The sequence below is a fragment of the Protobothrops mucrosquamatus genome, unplaced genomic scaffold, assembly GCF_001527695.2.
Source record: "Protobothrops mucrosquamatus isolate PMUCROS unplaced genomic scaffold, P.Mucros_1.0 scaffold1677, whole genome shotgun sequence".
NCBI lineage: Eukaryota > Metazoa > Chordata > Lepidosauria > Squamata > Viperidae > Protobothrops > Protobothrops mucrosquamatus.
In genome coordinates, this window is record NW_015387833.1 from 161696 (window position 1) to 180256 (window position 18561).

Here is an 18561-nt window from a genome sequence, read left to right on the forward strand (position 1 = left end):
GTATCCTCCCCCGGGGCCACCCAGTCAGGGGCCACGATTGTTAAGTGAATATGACTTCCTCATTGACTTTGCTTATCAGAAGGTCTCAAAAGGTGATCACGTGATCCTTGGGACACTGCAACTGTCAGAAATTTGAGTCAGTTGCCCAGCACCTGAATTTTGATGACGTGACCCTGGGGATGCTGCAACAGTCTTAAGTGTGAAAAATGGTCATAAGTCACTTTTTTCAGTGCTGTTGTAACTTTGAATGGTCATTAAACCAACTGCTGTAAGTTGAGGATATCTGTATTCTGTTATTCTGTTAAATAAAAACAACAGCATATAACAATCAGTTATTAAACAATTAATGTTACTGTTTCAATTAACTCTGCTTAGTCTTATGTGAAAATGAGATTTCAATCTCAGAAAGTAATGCATGTGATCTGTGCCTGCCTGTGTTAATTCTATGCATTTTCACACAAATTTTGGGAATGGTATGTTGCTGTTCCCAGAACGTGTGTATAGTGTGCAATACATTTCCAAGCCACAACTGAATTGGGTGTCTGAATTCCACTCATTTGATCTGCATTTGATCCAGAAGAAATAAGTTGTATGATTCAACGCAGAAATCCCTTTCCAAAGATTATTGTATTATTTCCAAGGCATGCACTATACCTCACAGTAAATAATGTTGACTGTTTTACAACAGTTTTAAAACCTTTCAGGCTTATTCTGTCTGTTTTTAATTTGGAGAATTCAAGCCCTGTTTCACAGAGATCAGCCTACCTGTGATTTTGGGAGTCAGGAAGAAACAAACAAGATACATCTTTGATGGTGTCCTTTTCATGGACTCGTCTACAAAGCAGAGAGAAAGCAAATATCTTGAGCTCAGTTTGAACCAGCAACCCTAGATATGCCAATTCCCCATTAAATCCTGTCTGCGGGCCCCATGGCAGTTGCCCTATGCCAATGGCTCAGACATAAGCTCCACATGGCAAGTTTATCCCTCCTTTGCTGATACAGGCAGGCTTTCATCTCCCCTGGTGACAGCTTGATCCATGTAAGAGCTCACTCTATGTCAGAGATTTGTTTGGCAAAGCCTGATGCTGGCCTCTTTTGATCTGTCTATCCGAGAGATTTATTACCTGGACACTGTCACTAGAGCATCTGAGCTTTTCGCATCATTGATATATCTGTCCTTAGACGTATGCACCAAAGGTGGGTGTGCAGGTGCATCTCTTGGCTTCTCTGGAGCACTAAGCATGCTGCTGGATTAAATTGCCCAAGGTGAATCTGAGCACCGGTGGTAGAGCAAAAAAAAGTGAAATCTGGTTTTTCCAAAGGCAGAGCGATACAGACAACTTTAAATGAGGTCTTGCCACATTTTAACACATTTGCAGGGCTCAGAAACATTCCAAGAGTTGCTTTAGGGAAGTACCATTAGTGTATTCACATCTGCTTCCCTGCTTTGAGTCGGCTAGTTTAGGACGACTAGCCTTTGGGAGTTTTTAGAATCAGGATCATGTGCATATTCTTTTCATGGGTGAAAAATTATCTAGGAACACTGATCACCCCCACACTAGTCCAATGTTGCCTCTCCAAAGTATTTTATTTTCAATGCTACCACATTTAGAGAAAGTTAAAAACTGAGATGCCTGAGTGATGTGGAATTATTTACATTCCCTCCAAGCGTTGAGAGTATTCTTTGTGGAGAGCAGAATATAGATAAGATAACAAGAATAGCTTGACATGTATTGTGTACATTGTTTGGTAGCAGGAAGCAAGCAATTCTACACCAAGAAAAGGGCCCTTTTAGAGCCACTTCAAATTATTTTGTGCACTTTGGGGTACAACTGAAAAACTAAAACTTCAGATTTCTGACCCTGGGCTACTTTGCTTCTGATTCTCTTTAGTGGTTCCTTTAAGATAAAAGAATCTTTTTCTGGGTGTTTGTTTTCCCCCAAATAACCCCGGGTATGGTGTGTATTAGGCACATAGCAACACAGGAGTGACACAAATCTGACACTAAGCATTTTTGAGAGTAACCAACTGTATTAAGGCTTTTGTGGATGGTACTTCACTTCATCACATACACATCACCATTATAGGAGTTTAAAGACAGTACAGCGAGTTAAAGAAAAAGAAGGGATGGGGGAAAAATAAGGTGGGGCGTTAACAGATTTACCCAGTAGTTGAGATACAGAGGAAGTTCTCATACAATATATATATATATATATATTGGGATAAAAGAGAGCCAGTTTGTGAGGTGGTTAAGGCACCAGGATAGAAGTCAGGATACTGTGAGTTTTGGTCCTGTGCTGGACACAAAGCCAGCTGGGTAATTGTGAGCCAATCTCTTTTTCTCAACCCCAAGAAGAAGCAAAGGCAAAAAAATTCTTTTTAAAGATCTTGCCAAAAAAATTGCAGGGACTAGTCTAGACCAGCTGGCTGAGGAATTCTGGGAGCTGAAGTCCACAAGTCTTAAAGTTGTCAAGGTTGCAGACCCCTGGTCTAGACAGTTATGCAGCATACTAAAAAGCAGAGACACCACCTTGTTGACAAAGGTCCATATAGGCCAGGGGTAGGCAACCTTGGCTCTTTTATGACTTGTGGACTTCAACTCCCAAAATTCCTGAGTCAGCCATGCTGACTCAGGAATTCTGGGAGTTGAAGTCCACAAGTCATAAAAGAGCCAAGATTGCCTACCCCTGGTATAGTCAAAGCTTAGGTTTTCCCAGTAGTCATGTATGGTTGTGAATTGAACCATAAGGAAGGCTGAGCACTGAAGAATTGATGTTTCGAATTGTGGTGCTGGAGAAGACTTGTCGAGAGTCGCTTGGACCGCAGGGAGATCAAATGAGTCAATCCTAAAGGAAATCAACCCTGACTCTTCTTTGGAAGGACAGATACTGAAGTTGAAGCTCAAATACTTCGGCCACCAAATGAGAAGAGGCCGTGATGTTGGGAAAGGCCGTGATGTTGGGAAAGATTGAAGGCAAAAAGAGTAGGGGGTGGCAGAGGATGAGATAGTTAGGCAGTATCATTGATGCAACCAACATGAATTTGAGCAAACTCCAGGAGATAGAGTGGGATAGGGGCATCTGACGTTCTGTGGTCCATAAGGTCACGAAGAGTCGGACACATCTTAGCAGCTGAACAACAAAATCCGACAGTTGCCGGTAGTCAACACTGACTTGAAGGGCCACATATACAAAAACAGAGTAAGAACTCATTGTCCCTGTTCAACTAACACTAGAATTAACACTTAGACTTATATACTGCTTAACAGTGTTTTACAGCACTCTCTAAGCAGTTTACAGAGTCAGTATAATTGCCCCCAACATTCTGGGTCCTAATTTTACTGACCTTGGAAGGATGGAAGTCTGAGTCAACTTTAAGCTGGTCAGGATCAAACTCCTGGCAGTGGGTAGAGTCAGCCTGCAATACTGCATTCTAACTACTGTGCCACCACAGCTCTTTGGTAATAGTTGGGATTGGTTAATGTATTGTAATAAGACTGTCTTTCATTGGGTTGAAGTAATATCTCTATTCCTCCATTAAAATCTTGAGTTCAGTGATGGAGTAACCAAGAAGTAAAATGATATTTATCTCTCTAGTTGCAGCCTCAGATGTCCAGTTTGTGCTTATATATTCTCTTGGGCAGAGTCTGTCTAGTTCAGCCTACGTAGAGGATTGAGAAATTTATTTATTTATTTATTACATTTATAGGCCACTTATCTTGCTGTCCAAGGTGACTCAAGTTTTTAGATGGGAGTAGGTTCACAGATAGTTAATTTAGAGTAGCCCTGCTGTGTCTTTCAGCTTAGGAAGCAAAATCATTTTTTTTCTTGCAGCGACAGATGAAAAATTATTATTAAAAAGTAAAACTGCATGTTTATTTTAAAACTGGTTTTTAAGCAATTAATTATACAGTGAATAAAAATGAAGTCTGATATGAGTTCATATATTGAATCAGAAGAAGACCTTTATTCCTTTCTACCAATTGGGAGGATACAGTGAATTCAAAAACTTTGTGGGAAATAGCTTGTGCCTGAGAAAGCATTTGGCAGAATTCTGATTAAAAGAGTACAGAAGGTGATAATAAGCTCAGAAGTTGTGAATTTTATTTTCCAAATAATCTCACTGAACATTTTTTTCTCTTCTCTATAAAACATACTCAATAATAAAACCACCAATTTATGTTTTAAATGCATCCCAAATCACGACCAAATTTGCATGTCTATTAAAAAGTTTTCAAAATTTGTTTTGTCTGTTTATAAAAAGTCTTTCAATAATGAGGTACTTGTGTTACTTCTAATAATTGATAAAAATATTAGAACATGCTCAGATATCTTTTTTACATATATATACATAATTTTAAGCTAAACAGTAAGGGAAGTAAAGTCTAGCTTTATACTGGGCAGTGGGTATACAGGGTATATTTTTACTCTTTACTCTTACTCAGTTATTGAGAAATCTATGTATGTGACAAGAAAAATGTATTTGATCTTCATAGATTTAGAGAAAGTGTGTAATAAAATGAAGAGGCTTGAATTATTAATTATATTTATATATTGCCATAATTTCCAATCTTCCCCTCGATTAACACAATAAAAACTAAGCAATAATTAAAACATCAGTGATAAAACTATATGCAAATGTATTTCATGTTTAATGTATTTATAGATAATGTTTGTGGTGAGCCAGAAGTTGTTGATTGTGGTGAGGGTAGAAGTGTGTTGAATATGTGCATACATTTGTGTGAGGCAGTGCTATGTTGTTGAATGAAAACCTTAATGGTTTGCAGTGAATATTAGATATACTGTAGATGCAACAAACTCCATGGCATAGGACCTGGATACCTCTGAGACCGCCTTCTGCCACAGATTCCCTCCCACAGACCGGTACGCTCCCACAGAGCGGGCCTCCTCAGGGTGCCGTCGGCCAAGCAATGTCGGCTGGCGACCCCCAGGGGGAGGGCCTTCTCTGTGGGTGCCCCCACCCTCTGGAACGAGCTACCCCCCGAGATCCGGACAANACCTAGGGTGAATTTTAAATAGGGATAATTTTTAATGATTTTAATAATGTCACAGCTACAAATATTTGGTTTTAATTGGCTTTTATAGGGGAAATGTTGTGTGTGTTGTTTGTATTGTGTTATTTTAATATGCTGTGAGCCGCCCTGAGTCCCGTGGGGAGAAGGGCGGCATATAAATTATGAAAAATATAAATATAAAAATATAAATATAAATATAAACAATTTCTTATCAAAAAGCAAAACAGTTGAATTTGACAGAGAAAACCAAATTTTAAAATGCACACTATACATACATGATGAAAAGTTAGTGCAAGTAAGCAACTTTGTGAAGCTTAGTAGAACATCTACTAAAACATTAAGTTAGAATGAATCAAACGTAAGATGTGTGAAAGCTGTAGAAAGGTACATAAGATCATTTGTGAAACAATAATCAAATTTGTCAAAATAAACAAAAAATGCCTGTGCATATTTGCCTGCTTTTGTCAACTTTGCTATTGGGAAATTAAATTTGGGAATTTTGGAAGAGATATAAAATAAGTTGGAGGCGTTAAAAAATGGGTTACTTAGGAAAAGTGAGGCAAATTAAGAGGAACTAAGATTCAAAGTGAAGAGCTGCTGGATTACAGTGGGTGGACTACAAAAATGAGTGACTACAGAAAGAAGAGTGTTGACGTGGCTTGGTGAAATAGACAGTGAATAGACAGTGAAGAAGGGTCCAGTTGCAAAAATATAAAGGCAGAGTGAATGAGTCAACAATATGGAGTTGATGAGAATCTCAAAAAGAGAGAAGTAAGAAGGTTAAACAACAGAAGGCAATGTACAAAGAGGTACATCAGTATGGTAGAAGCGTCAGTGGTTTGCAAGGACAGGAAGATATGGAATGACTGGTGTGCCTTAGATTTACAAGTTGTTTGTCCATTTCTGGATTTTGCATAATCTTGCAAAGGTAATAGCATAATGAATATCTATACATGTATATTTAAATCTATACCAGTGATGGCGAATCTTTTAGAGACCAAGTGCCCAAACTGCAACCCAAAACCCACTTATGCATCGTCGGGTGCCGGGTGGGTGTGGCCCATTGGCTGGGTGTGGCCAATTTGGGGGGGGTGGTCCATTGGGTGGGCGTGGCTGCAGTGGTAACAGTAGACAGGGTGGGACTAAAAAGTTCAATCAATCAATTCCAACTTTGCAAGATTTTTTTTTCCCTGCGAGAAGTTGAAATTGACTGATTGATTGGACCTTTTTTTTTTTTTGCACACGGCGGCGGAGGCCTAAAGCGAAAAGGTTTTATAAAACCCAGCTGAAGGCCTAGGACTGGGGCGATGGTGCGCGTGCCCACAGAGAGGGCTCTGAGTTCTGCCTCTGGCACCCGTGCCATAGGTTCGCCACCACTGATCTATACAAACAACTAAATACTTGATGATTATGAAACACAAGCATCTGTTTGAATGTAAAAAAAATGTCTCTTGTGATGAAGTCTTGTAAAATTATTGTGGCAATAATTAGCATTTGTGAACATTGACTAAGCTGGACAACCAGTCAAGGCATAATTAAGTGTCAATCTGAATATATTCATAAATGCAAAAAGCTACTCTTATTTAAGAAATAACATGCTTGAATAAATCCGCATTGTATCAGTTTGTAAATTGAACAATGCTATTTCTCACTGACTGGATTCACAAATGCACTAAGCTGCTGCTTATATTGGATGGTAAATATCTGATTCTGGGCTAGGTAAAATAGATTGTTTTAGGGCAGAACTAAATATATATATATACAATTTGAGGTGTGCCCTGCATTAGTTGTAAGCCAAAAATTTATAAAACTGTGGCCCATGCCCACAAACATGTTGCCTATATTTGCACTATTTAATAACGTATTTGGTTTGGTTACTCCTAAGTACAATATATAATAGAAATCCAGCAATTGATGATAAGATATTAACTCAGACAATTAAAGCATGATATGTAGACCATGATGTTAACTTCAACGGCAGGGTGTTTGGCTGACATTTAATTTCCCATAAAAATCAGTGGGAGTAGAAAACCTTCAAACTGAGCTGAATTATGTTCTTGTTCCCATGTTAAATTATTTAGTCAGGAAGATATTGCATATTTAAATACTGAGAAAAGAGCATGCGTTAATATCCTTGCACAATTACATAGAAAACCTAAGCAAAGTTCATTACCATCTGTATTTCTAGTCAGATAATAGCGGAATGCAAAGAGTTACTCAATTATTGTCTAAACGCTTTGAATTGGTACACTCCCTTTTTACTTAATTGCAATCCAGGGTACTTTAATTGCAGGAGCTACCAAGGAAGATGTGTCTTTGTTCAAAAGTTCAACATAGGAAACTACTAATTATTTTACATAATTTAATTTAATTTAATTTAAACAACTCAAATATTCAATTATTAAATTAAATAATTAAGTGGAATGATGTAAACATAACATTTATTTAAATGGGTCTTAATGGCCTATGGGGGGGAATCTTTTGATTAAAGTTAACCCATCCTATCCTTGATTATAAAGAGACTGTTTGGTGTAGGCTAGAAATTGGGAGACTGTGAGTTCTAATCCTGTATTAGCCAGCTGGGTGACCTTAGGCAGTTACTCAACCCAAGGAAGAAGGCAGTAGCAGACAACTTCAGAAGTCTTGCCAAGAAAACTGCAAGGATTTGTCCAGTGAGTCAAGACTGACACAAAGGCACATGCATGCACGTCCACACGCACACAATTATTTAGGTTATATATTTCTATAGAATAGCAAACCACAAGGATTCCGACAGTGATAAAAGGGAACAAGACCTGCCTTCTTTCCTTCACACAGCAATTCAAATCTCTGCTGGATGACACTTTCAGTTGTGGTACTAACAGAGGTGTGGAAAAATTGAAAGTAGCATATGTTCTAGTGCTGAAATTAACAATGCAAATTAATTTAATTAAACAGAATTAACATAACATGCACTAATTACATTTCATATAATGTAATGACAAAGAAGGGGAAGGGAGAAACATGCCCGATCAGCCTGTGTAGCAGTTTACCAGCTACTAAAGACTGGGTTTCTTCAATGTTGTATTTGTTTGTTTGTTTGTTTATCTATTACATTTTAAAACTTTCAGAGGTTGTTCCTAAATCTTCGTAGGATTTCTCTCCCAATTCCATAGTATCTGTAGAAAGAGGAAATGTAATATAAGAAAATGAAGAAAACCTTATCCTCTATTTGGAAAATTCTTTGGTTCAAGAGTAACCAATTTGAAATCTGGAAAAAAATGTCTAGGGAATGGTGAAATTTTTATATATTGGTTTCCAGAAAGTGCCCTTTTCTGCTGTCAGATCTGTGCCACCTATGATATTTTTTGTAGAAGCTGATATGTGCACCCTGTGTAATACATTTCTCGAAAGACTAATAGAAACATTACGCTTGGAGAATCAAGTGACATTGTCAGCATCAAAGGAAAAGGTTTTGAAATCTTGGTGTCATACATGGATAGGCCTAGATTAAGAATCCTTGGAGCCTTTGGCAAAACAACTTGGAGCTGGGATAGGATGAGAAACTGCCAGTATAAGTTTATTGATAGGATTACACACTAAAATGGTCCAGTGCAGACCTGTGCACTGGAAAACCCTTTTCGAGATGGACTTGAGAGACGTGGACCCATTTGGACTCTGTGCGATGTCTCTCAGGCCTGAGACACTTGGAGAGAGTTTATCTGATTAGTTTCCAGTCTGTTTCTAAGCTTTTATTTTCAGCTATCACATTCCAGGTCCACAGCTTCACAACAGGTCCCTTGACTATTTAACTAATACAGTAACACAGTAGATGCAGAGGATGGAAGTAGAAATCTGAATTGACAGACTTCATTCAAGTCGCTGTTGACTCCTGGTAACTATATGGACAATTCATTAAGTTACCATCAGCACCCAAGATCAGCAGCCTCCTGGCTCAAGGAGAGGTTTTGATTCTGCTGGTTAACAACCGCAATAAAATTATTTGATTTCATAGGTTTTGGACCCTTCTGCAGGTGACCGATGAGCTGCTTCTGGATTGGCTCAGTGCCCAGGTTATCACATGCCAGACCCTATATAGATAGTGGAGCTTTTAGCTTGCCTTAATCTAGGAGAGAAGCAACCTAGAACTAAGGAGAAACTTCCTGACAGTTAGAACAATTAACCAGTGGAACAACCTGCCTCCAGAAGCAGTGAATGCTCCTCACTGGAAGTTTTTAAGAAGAGACTGGACAGCCATTTGTCCGAAATGGTATAGGGTTTCCTGCCTGAGCAGGGGGTTGGACTAGATGACCTCCAAGGTCCCTTCCAACTTTATTATTATTGTTGTTGTTGTTGCATAAGAAGAAACCCTGCAGAAAGATAGTTTTGCAACAATACTGGAGCACAGAGCCAGTCTTTCACTGAGGCTACTCTCTTGCCTCCCAGCTCCTGAGTTTGATTCCTCTCCATACACCACACCATCCACTCGTTATTGTTTTGAGTGAGCCAAGAGGTAAATTTTATTTTGCTCCATTTATTTGACAAGGCACATGAGTCATTCCATCTGAAGCCGATTGAGCAGCGACCAATGTTAATTGTATAACTCAGATTAAAAGAAACAAATATGAAAAACAATATAAAAGTAATGATTCAACTCTCCAATGAAAAACATGAGAATCCAACTATCAATGGTCTCAAATTAAAAAAAAAGCACTGCTCACTAAAAGGAGCTGGTTTTCAACTCACCTCACAGTAATGCAACTTCTTTGTTTTTCTTTAAGTCCATTAAACAGATTTTTGTAATTAAAAAAAGTTTATTTGTTAGATTTATAATCCACCTTTCCTTTAAGAGCTCAAGGAGAAATACAAGTTGTCCTCAATTTAGGACTGGTCACAGTGAAGATTCAAACTTATAACAGACCCCCAAAAAGCTACTTACAACCCAGTTTCTAAGTTCAAATGTTTGGTGCTTGCGCCTCCGCAGTCATATGATTGCATTTTCAGTGCTCAGCAACAGCCCCACATTTGCAATGCCCCACAATAAATTGTGATCACAATTTATGATATTTTTGCAGGAAACCAACATTTACTTCTGATTTCTAGCAAAAACCTCCCCAGAGTGAACAATGTGTTCACTTAACTATCACCACAAAAAAAAAATATCAAAAAATCTAATCCTGTCATGTGGTGACCCACTTTACGAGTGTTACAATTTGCGGCCATAATTACAGGCTCAATTACTGTCGTAACTCAAGGACTACCATAGTACTCCCTCCTCCCAGTCCCTCCCCAAGAGCGGCAAACCTTGGGAGGAAGGATGTGCTGAGGGAGAGTCCACAGCCATGATATTATTATTGTTATTGTTGTTATTTGAAGTTGTATGCTACCTGACTCTGAAGAGTATTATTCAGTTGTGATGCAGACAATCACAGATTGATACAAAACTGCTCCTGAGCATTTAAAACAGCGGTGTACAGTGGTGGGATTCAAATATGTGAACAACCGGTTCTCTGTGTGGATGCCACTTCCGGAAGTCCATTCTGGGCCTGGGCAACAAAAAATTAGCTACCGGTTCTGCCAAACTGGTGCGAACCAGCTGAATTCCACCACTGGCGGTACAGAAGTGTTCCTTGGATGAAGGATAGCATCGCTCAAAGCAACTGTTTTCCCTAACAGAAGCTGAAAGTGATGGGTCTATTATTCCAATCAGATGTCTATAATTCCTGTCATCTTGCATATAAAACAGGGGGAAATATATTTATCTATGAGCAACAAAAGAATAATTTGAAGATGAAATCATCCCAGCATTTGTAAATTTCTGTCATTTTTCAAAACATGAGTCATTCTACCTAACCTGAGCATTTTCACTCAAGCAAACCTTGCGATCCGTCTATTTATATATTTGTTTGTAAGGCAAGAACAATATTAACAACGGAGGTTCAGAAACAGCGAGTGAACTGCAAGAATAGGCATATTCATAGAAAACTCTTGTGATGGTCAGCTCTGGCTTCCTTACTAAATTTCAAGTGCAGAATATTCTGCGGTAGGAAAATATCTTACCATCCTGGGATTATTCATTATTCAGCTCCCTTAGATACGCCTCGACTCCCTGCAACTAAATTGCACATTCAGAAAGAGGTATTGTGGCCCCCTGGATACAACTCCAGGATTGCTTGCAAAACAGGCTTTTATTGTATAGTAACATGCTTCATTCATGGAATTTTTAAAAGGGAAGGAGAGGAAGTTGGACTGCACATCCCCTTATAACCCCTTGTGCTTTCCTCTAGTTCTTCCATTTTTTCTCCCTTCATAGAATATGTGCTAACAGAGGTTGGAAAAAGAATAATGTGTCATCCTTTTTTGACTGATAACACTAGAAGTTATTTATCCAGAAGCACCCAAGCATCCAATAGGATTAACTGGTAATTAATATCTCCCAGATTTGAACCACACACACAAATTCACACACACAAATTCACACACAAATTCACACACACAAATTCACACACAAATTCTGTTAAAGTGTGTTAAGTAGGACTTCCATTTTTTTCCATACCAGGCAGGAGCACAAATGCCAAAGTCTTACTCGAGGCAGAAGACGGAAGAATATTATTTGATTTGGCATCCCTCTACCCTCTTATTTACCCACTCACTCATATCTTAATCCAGTCCTGGGCTGTGATGGAGGACAACATAACAACACTAAAAACCTCCTAGAGAGGGTTCACAATACTGTACGTGCTCAGCCATAATGCAGTTTCTTTGGTTTCAATTCTGCATGTTGTGCCAACCCAATCAATCATGCTCTATTCAAGAAACCAAGTTTAACAAAATCACGACAGCGTAATCTGTAAACCCAGCCTTGTCATTTGAAGACAGTGATTAGATAGGAGCTATTTCACAAAACTGTCAGATATCTGATCTTTCATGGGATTTAACAGTAGAAGATAGAATTATTGCTCTGGCCTAATCCTTTTGTCTCGCTTACTTTGAGGACTCCTAAACAATTCAATTTTTATTCAAAGGAAAGCTTCCTGGCTGTTGCAAATGTTACGGTTTTGTTTTTTTTCCTTTGGGCATTCTCATCTGCATTCTATAATTTGTATTTTCTCTATAGCTCTCAGAATCTAGTGAGCTGATTCACAGAGTGAAGGCACTCAGCTCAAACACTTCTTCTCCTGAAGAAAATCTGCATTTGAGGAGGCAGCAGCCACTCTTGTAGCTACTCAATAAAAGTAGGGACACCTTCGGATTAGGCTCAGTTCCTGGTGACTACAAAGCCATGTCCAGATGGTTTTCATAACAACAAAATAGAAGTTTTTAGGAGCACCTATAGTCAACTAGTATAACAGGAGTACCAGAATGACAGAGTTGGAGGGGAGCTTGGAGATCTCCTAGTCCACGGGTCGGCAACCTGCAGCTCCAGAGCCGCATGTGGCTCTTTGAGCCTTCTACTGCGGCTCCCAGTCCTCCTCTGCCATTTGCAGAGAGAGAGACAGAGACAGAGAGAGGCACTTGCGCTTTCCTTCTCTCTCTCTCTCTCTCTCTCTCTCTCTCTCTCTCTCTCTCTCTCTCTCTCTCCCATCTTCTGCCTCACGCGGTTCTCCAACAAGCTGACAAACTTATTGGACAGGGCTCCTGCCTTTGCTGCGTCTCCGCAGGAAGCAGGAAGCAGCAGGAAGCAGCAGAAAGCAGCAGCTCTCTCTCTCACACACACACACACATACACACACAAACACACACTTTTACTTACTTAGTGGGGGAAGAGGACCGGCAGACCAAGGGCAGGAGAGAGCTAGCCCAATAAAAATGTGTGTCAGCTTGTCGGAGAACAGTGTGAAGCCAGCTTGCCAGGTGAGCAGAAGATCGGAGAGGGGGGGGAGAGAGAGAGGGAGGGAGAGAGAAAGACAGAGAGAGAGAGAGAGAACTCATGCACAGCAGCCTCTATTTCTTTTTAATTAAACTCTTCAATCAAGCCCCCCTTCCTGCGTGCGCGCACACTTGCGAGTTTTGCGGCTCCCAGTGTTTTCTTTTCTGTAGAAACAGGTCCAAGTGGCTCTTTGAGTGTTTAAGGTTGCCGGCCCCTGTCCTAGCCCAACCCCCTGCTCAGGCAGGAAAACCTATGTCAGGGGTGTCAAACTCGCAACGTCACGTGATGTGTCTTGACATATCACTTTTTTTCCATTGCCAGCAATGGGGTGGGCACGGTTTCGGCATGACACATCCGGCCCGTGGGCTGGCAGTTTGACACCGCTGCCCTATGCCATTTCAGACAAATGGTTGTCCAGTCTTTTCTTAAAAGCTTCCAGTGTTGGAGCATTCACAATTTCTGGAGGCAAATTGCTCCACTGATTAATTGTTCTGTCAGGAAATTTCTCCTTAGTTTTAGGTTGCTTCTCTCCTTGATTAGTTTCCACCCTTTGCTTCTTGTCCTGCCTTCAGGTGTTTTGGAGAATAGGTTGACTCTCTTTTCTTTGTGGCAACCCCTGAGATACTGGAACACTGCTATCATGTCATCTCCAGTCCTTGTTTTCATTAAACTAGACATACCCAATTCCAGCAACTATTCTTCAAATATTTTAGCCTCCAGTCCCTAATCATCTTTGTTGCTCTTCTCTGCACTCTTTCTAGAGTCTCAACATCTTTTTTACATTGTGGCATCCAAAACTGGAGGCAGTATTCCAAGTGTGGTCTTATCAAGGCATTATAAAGTGGTATCAGCACTTCATGTGATCTTGATTCTGTCCCTCTGTTAATGCAGCCTAGCACTGTGTTGGCTTTTTTGGCAGCTGCAGCACACTGCTGGCTCATATTTAAGTGATTGTCCACTAGGACTTCAAGATCCCTCTCACAATTATTAATTTTGAGTCAGGTACCCCCTATACTATACCTGGGTGTTTGGTTTTTTTCTTGCCTAAACAAGACATAACAATCAAGACATCATAAAATGTTATGTGGAAAGGGGAAAAAAGTGGCAAGGCACAAGCCAGCCTCAGGTATTCAACATCTTTACCAAATATGCCTTCTGGACAATCAGAATAAATCCCAGGAAGCTATTTTCACTTAGCAACACAAGAAAGTTTATCTTTTTATCAGCACCAAAGGAATTACCTGAACAGGCAGACAAGCTACTGCTCATAAATCAATGGGACTTATTTTTAAATGCACAGGCTCAGACATCTATTCACATTGCAATAGTTCATGTGTAAATCAGTTAATGGGCAGATATTCCAAAAATGATGCTGTCTGGAATGAAAGAGCTAGTTTGGTCTAGTGCAGGGGTAGGCAACCTTGGCTCTTTTATGACTCGTGGACTTCAACTCCCAGAATTCCTGAGCCAGCATGGCTCAGGCTTGGAAACCTCTCCCTTTCCCCTCAGCATGGCTGGCTCAGGAATTCTGGGAGTTGAAGTCCACGAGTCATAAAAGAGCCAAGGTTGCCTACCCCTGATGTAGTGGTTAAAGTACCAGGCTAAAAATTAGGAACGACTGAGTTTTTCCCACCTTAGCTATGAAAGCCAGCTGGGTAATCTTGGGCCAGTCCTTCTCTCTCAGCTCAACTCGCCTCACAGGGTTGTTATTGTGGGGAAAATAGGAGAAAGAAGGACCATTAGATATGTTCACTGTCTTGAGTTGTTTATGAAAATGATAAAAGTGGAATATAAATAAAAAAATTAAAAAAATGTCCCTTAGCACACAAAGGAAACTGCAGAAATTATACCTCTTAGAAACAGTGCCTTCATGCCTAGTTAGGATGTATAAGAGCAACTCTGGCCCCAGTTGTCCTCTGTGAGCTGCAGCTGCCATCCATTGTCAAGCTACACTTATTGAGTGCTCCTCAAAGATTAATCACTGTTTGGTATGCTCTGAGCCACATTTGTCACCTGGCTCTATGACAGTGGTTCTCAACCTTTTTAATGCCGCGACCCCAACCGGTCGTAAGTCGAGGACTAAACCGGTCGTAAGTCGAGGACTAAACCGGTCGTAAGTCGAGGACTAAACCGGTTGTAAGTCGAGGACTACCCAACCGGTCGTAAGTCGGGGACTTTCCCTGCCCGGGAGCACCGCGCATGCGTGGTTCCGCCCCCTGCGCCGGCAAAGGCATAGCTGGCAAGCGGCAGAGACGGAGCAGGCTGACCACCAGCTGGCCCAGCCCAAGGGAGGTAAGGCACCCGCCGGAAAAGGGGAAAAAAATGGCGGACAAAAAAAATGGCAGACAAAAAAAATGACAGACAAAAAAAATGGCGGACAGCCTTGCTTGGCGACCCCCGTGAAATGGTCGATCGACCCCAAATGGGGTCCCGACCCACAGGTTGAGAACCACTGCTCTATGATCACATTGCGCATGTGCAGAATTTGACATCTTCCTGAGCATTAATTCAGTTTTCAGGATCCAGAGTACAGGTAGTCCTTGACTTACAAGCACAGTTGAGCCCAAATTTTCCATTGTTAAGCGAGGTAGTTGTTTAACTGAATTGTGCCACTTTTTTTGCCACAGTTGCTAAGTGAATCACTGCAGTTGTTAAGTGAATCACATGGCTAAGGGAATGTGGATTCCCTCATTGACTTGGCTTGTCAGAAGCTGGCTGTAAAGGTCATATACGGTGATCACATGAACCCAGAACAGTGCAACGGTCATAAATACATGCCAGTTGCCAAGCGCCCGAATTTTCATCATGTGACCATAGGATGCTGCAGTAGTTGTAAGTGTGGAAACAGGTCATAAGTCACTTTTTTCCAGTGCTGTTGTAACTTTGAATGGTCACTAAATGAGCGGTTGTAAGTTGTAGCTGTGCCCAAGTAGTCCTTGGGTTTACAGCTTCCTGAGTTTACAGCTCCTATACAGAACAGAATAACGTGTCTTGTATAGGTAACCCTCTTTCTTTAGAGCAGTCTTCTCCAGATGGGGATGGGAGTTTCAGCTGCCAGAAGTGTCAAAAGCATTGGCTGTGCTGCTAGGGAAATCTGGGAATTCTAACTCCAACCTGTTTGGAGGGTCTCCATGTGGGATACTGTAGACTACTTGTTTGGGGCTCAGAGCCATCCTTTTTTTTTTTTTTTTTTTTTAGCCCTCAAGCAAAGCTGCAGCAAAAAAAGCAGGAAGGGCAGAAGTTGTCTGAGCAGATGCAAGAATAAGGAAAATGACCTTGATGAAAATATGCAGTATTGGTAACACTTAACTAGGCAACCATGTTGAAACAAAAACTTAAAACCTGAGAAACTAGATAACATTTAGAAGCAGCTTAGGAAAAGACCTCCCTACTTCACTGAGTATATATAAGAAGGGGGAAGAGGTACAGCACAATCAGACAATTCTGTCATTGTAGCCAATTAAAAGCAATTCTAGTTTTTCTATGTAGTTGGTTTCCTAATCTGGTTTACCTACTTGGGCTGACAGCAAGGCCAGGCATTTGATTCAATTTAAAAAGAACAGAATGAAATTTCTTCACAGTTTAAAAATTAGTTTGGTGGCAACATAGGGCAGGATTTGCTATACTGAAGGGTTTTTTTTTTTTGCGGGGGCAGCCACCTATGGTCTTGGAGACACTCCTGATAAAAATTATATTACGTTGGCTTCAGGATAAGGGTGCCGATCATTCTCAAAGAGTAGGTGCCTGATGTATATATTTTCACCATTCAAGATGAATATATATGTATATGTATGTGTATGTGTATGTATATGTATGTATATGTATACGTGTGTATAAGCATAAATGTATATATACGTGTGTGTGTATGTATATGTATATGTATATGTTCAAAATTTGTGGCTGGCAAAGAGTTAATGGGAGACTAGTATAATATTTTATATATATATATATATATATATATATATATATATATATATATATATATATATATATATATATATATATATATATATATATATATATATATAATCAGAACAGACTGATTTATATTTGGTTGACCAGGTGCCTCACCCAACAGATAAGATATATATGTATGTGTATGTGTATGTGTATGTGTATGTGTATGTGTATGTGTATGTGTGTGTGTGTGTATAAAACAAAAGAAAATTGGGGATCAAACTAAATGCAAGTGAAGGACTACTTATATTAAATAAATTTACCCTGTACATCTTCTTTTGATGAACAGCCTTACAGGTTTTCATATCCACTTCAAAACGTATTGATATATGCATTCATATCTGAGCACAATGATACCAACATGGAAAAAAAACCCATATGTTGTGAGTCACAGTGCAAACTCTACCCTTTCACACAACAGAGCTTGCATCATAAGACCACATACAAGTAGTCCTTGACTTATAACCGCTCATTTAGTGATTGTTCAAAGTTACAAAGGCACGGAAAAAAAGTGACTTATGACCATTTTTCATAATTAAGGACCTGTGCAGCATTGCCATGGTCATGTGATCAAAATTTGGGCATGCATTTAAGATAGTTGCAGTGTCATGTGATCACCTTTTGTGACCGTCTGACAGGCAAAGTCAATGGGGAAGCCAGATTCCCTTAACATCTGTGTTACTAACTTAAAAGTTGCAGTGATTCACTTAACAACTGTGGCAAGAAAGGTTGTAAAATGGAGCAAAACTCACTTAACAGCTGTCTTGTTTAGCAACCGAAATTTTGAAAAACTCAATTGTGGTCCTGAATAGAGGACTGACTCCCTGTACACATTTTGTCACTTGCCTTTTGTCATTCATCCCACCTCACCTGGGGAGGTAAGACTGGAGATTCTATCTACTTGTTGGATTCTGTTTGTTTGTGAAAGCAGAAGAGGCAGAACCTCTGTTGTTGTTTCTTTAACTAGGTCCGTGCCAGCGCGATTGCGCAAGATGCTGACCAGAACTATGACTACGCCAGCAACAGTGTGATCCTGCACCTGGATGTAGGCGATGAAGTCTTCATCAAGCTCGACGGCGGGAAGGTTCATGGTGGAAACACCAACAAGTACAGCACATTCTCCGGATTCATCATCTACCCAGACTGAGCTTTCCTTGCTCCAGTTTTTCCCTCCCTGTTTTCCCTCCCCAAATCCTTTCCCTGTGAGTCAGCTTTTATTCTTCTTGCCTTTACCATCTCTGTGGATTCCCAGAGGCTCCTTCTGTAAGCTCTGGTCAATCGAGGATGAATCAGAAAAACTTGGAGACACGGTGATTCTACCCTCCCCATCCGGTCCCTCCCATGGAAGGAGGGTGGGTGATAAGGGACTTTCTCTGCATGGGGAAAATCAGGGAGGGGGTGGAAACAGGGTAAACTATTATTATATTATGGTTGGTGGCCCAATCAACCAGAGGTTTAGATTGGATTTGTCATTTTTATTTTTATTTTTATATTATTATTATTATTTATTATTATTATTATTATTATTATTATTATTATTATTATTATTATTATTATTATTATTATTATTATTATTCGCACAGTCAGCCAGATGTTCAGACTGGACCTGACATTTTTGTCTACCTATCAAGTCCTTACCAAGGACCTGGGATAAGCAGATGTGGATGTTTGAATCGATGGTATTACAGATATCGTCCCAGGATGGAAGCAGTTCCTAGTA

At 40.1% G+C, this 18561-nt stretch overlaps 1 protein-coding gene across 1 annotated transcript in view; it reads left to right on the forward strand.

The window, feature by feature from the left end:
- The window catches only part of C1QL4 (complement C1q like 4), a 33472-nt gene extending 15484 nt beyond the window's left edge, over window positions 1–17988 (forward strand). The window contains exon 2 of the mRNA XM_015822794.1: window positions 17809–17988. Coding sequence (XP_015678280.1) covers window positions 17809–17988 — 180 coding nt within the window. The remainder of the gene's footprint in view (window positions 1–17808) is intronic.
- The last annotated feature ends 573 nt before the right edge of the window (window positions 17989–18561 follow it).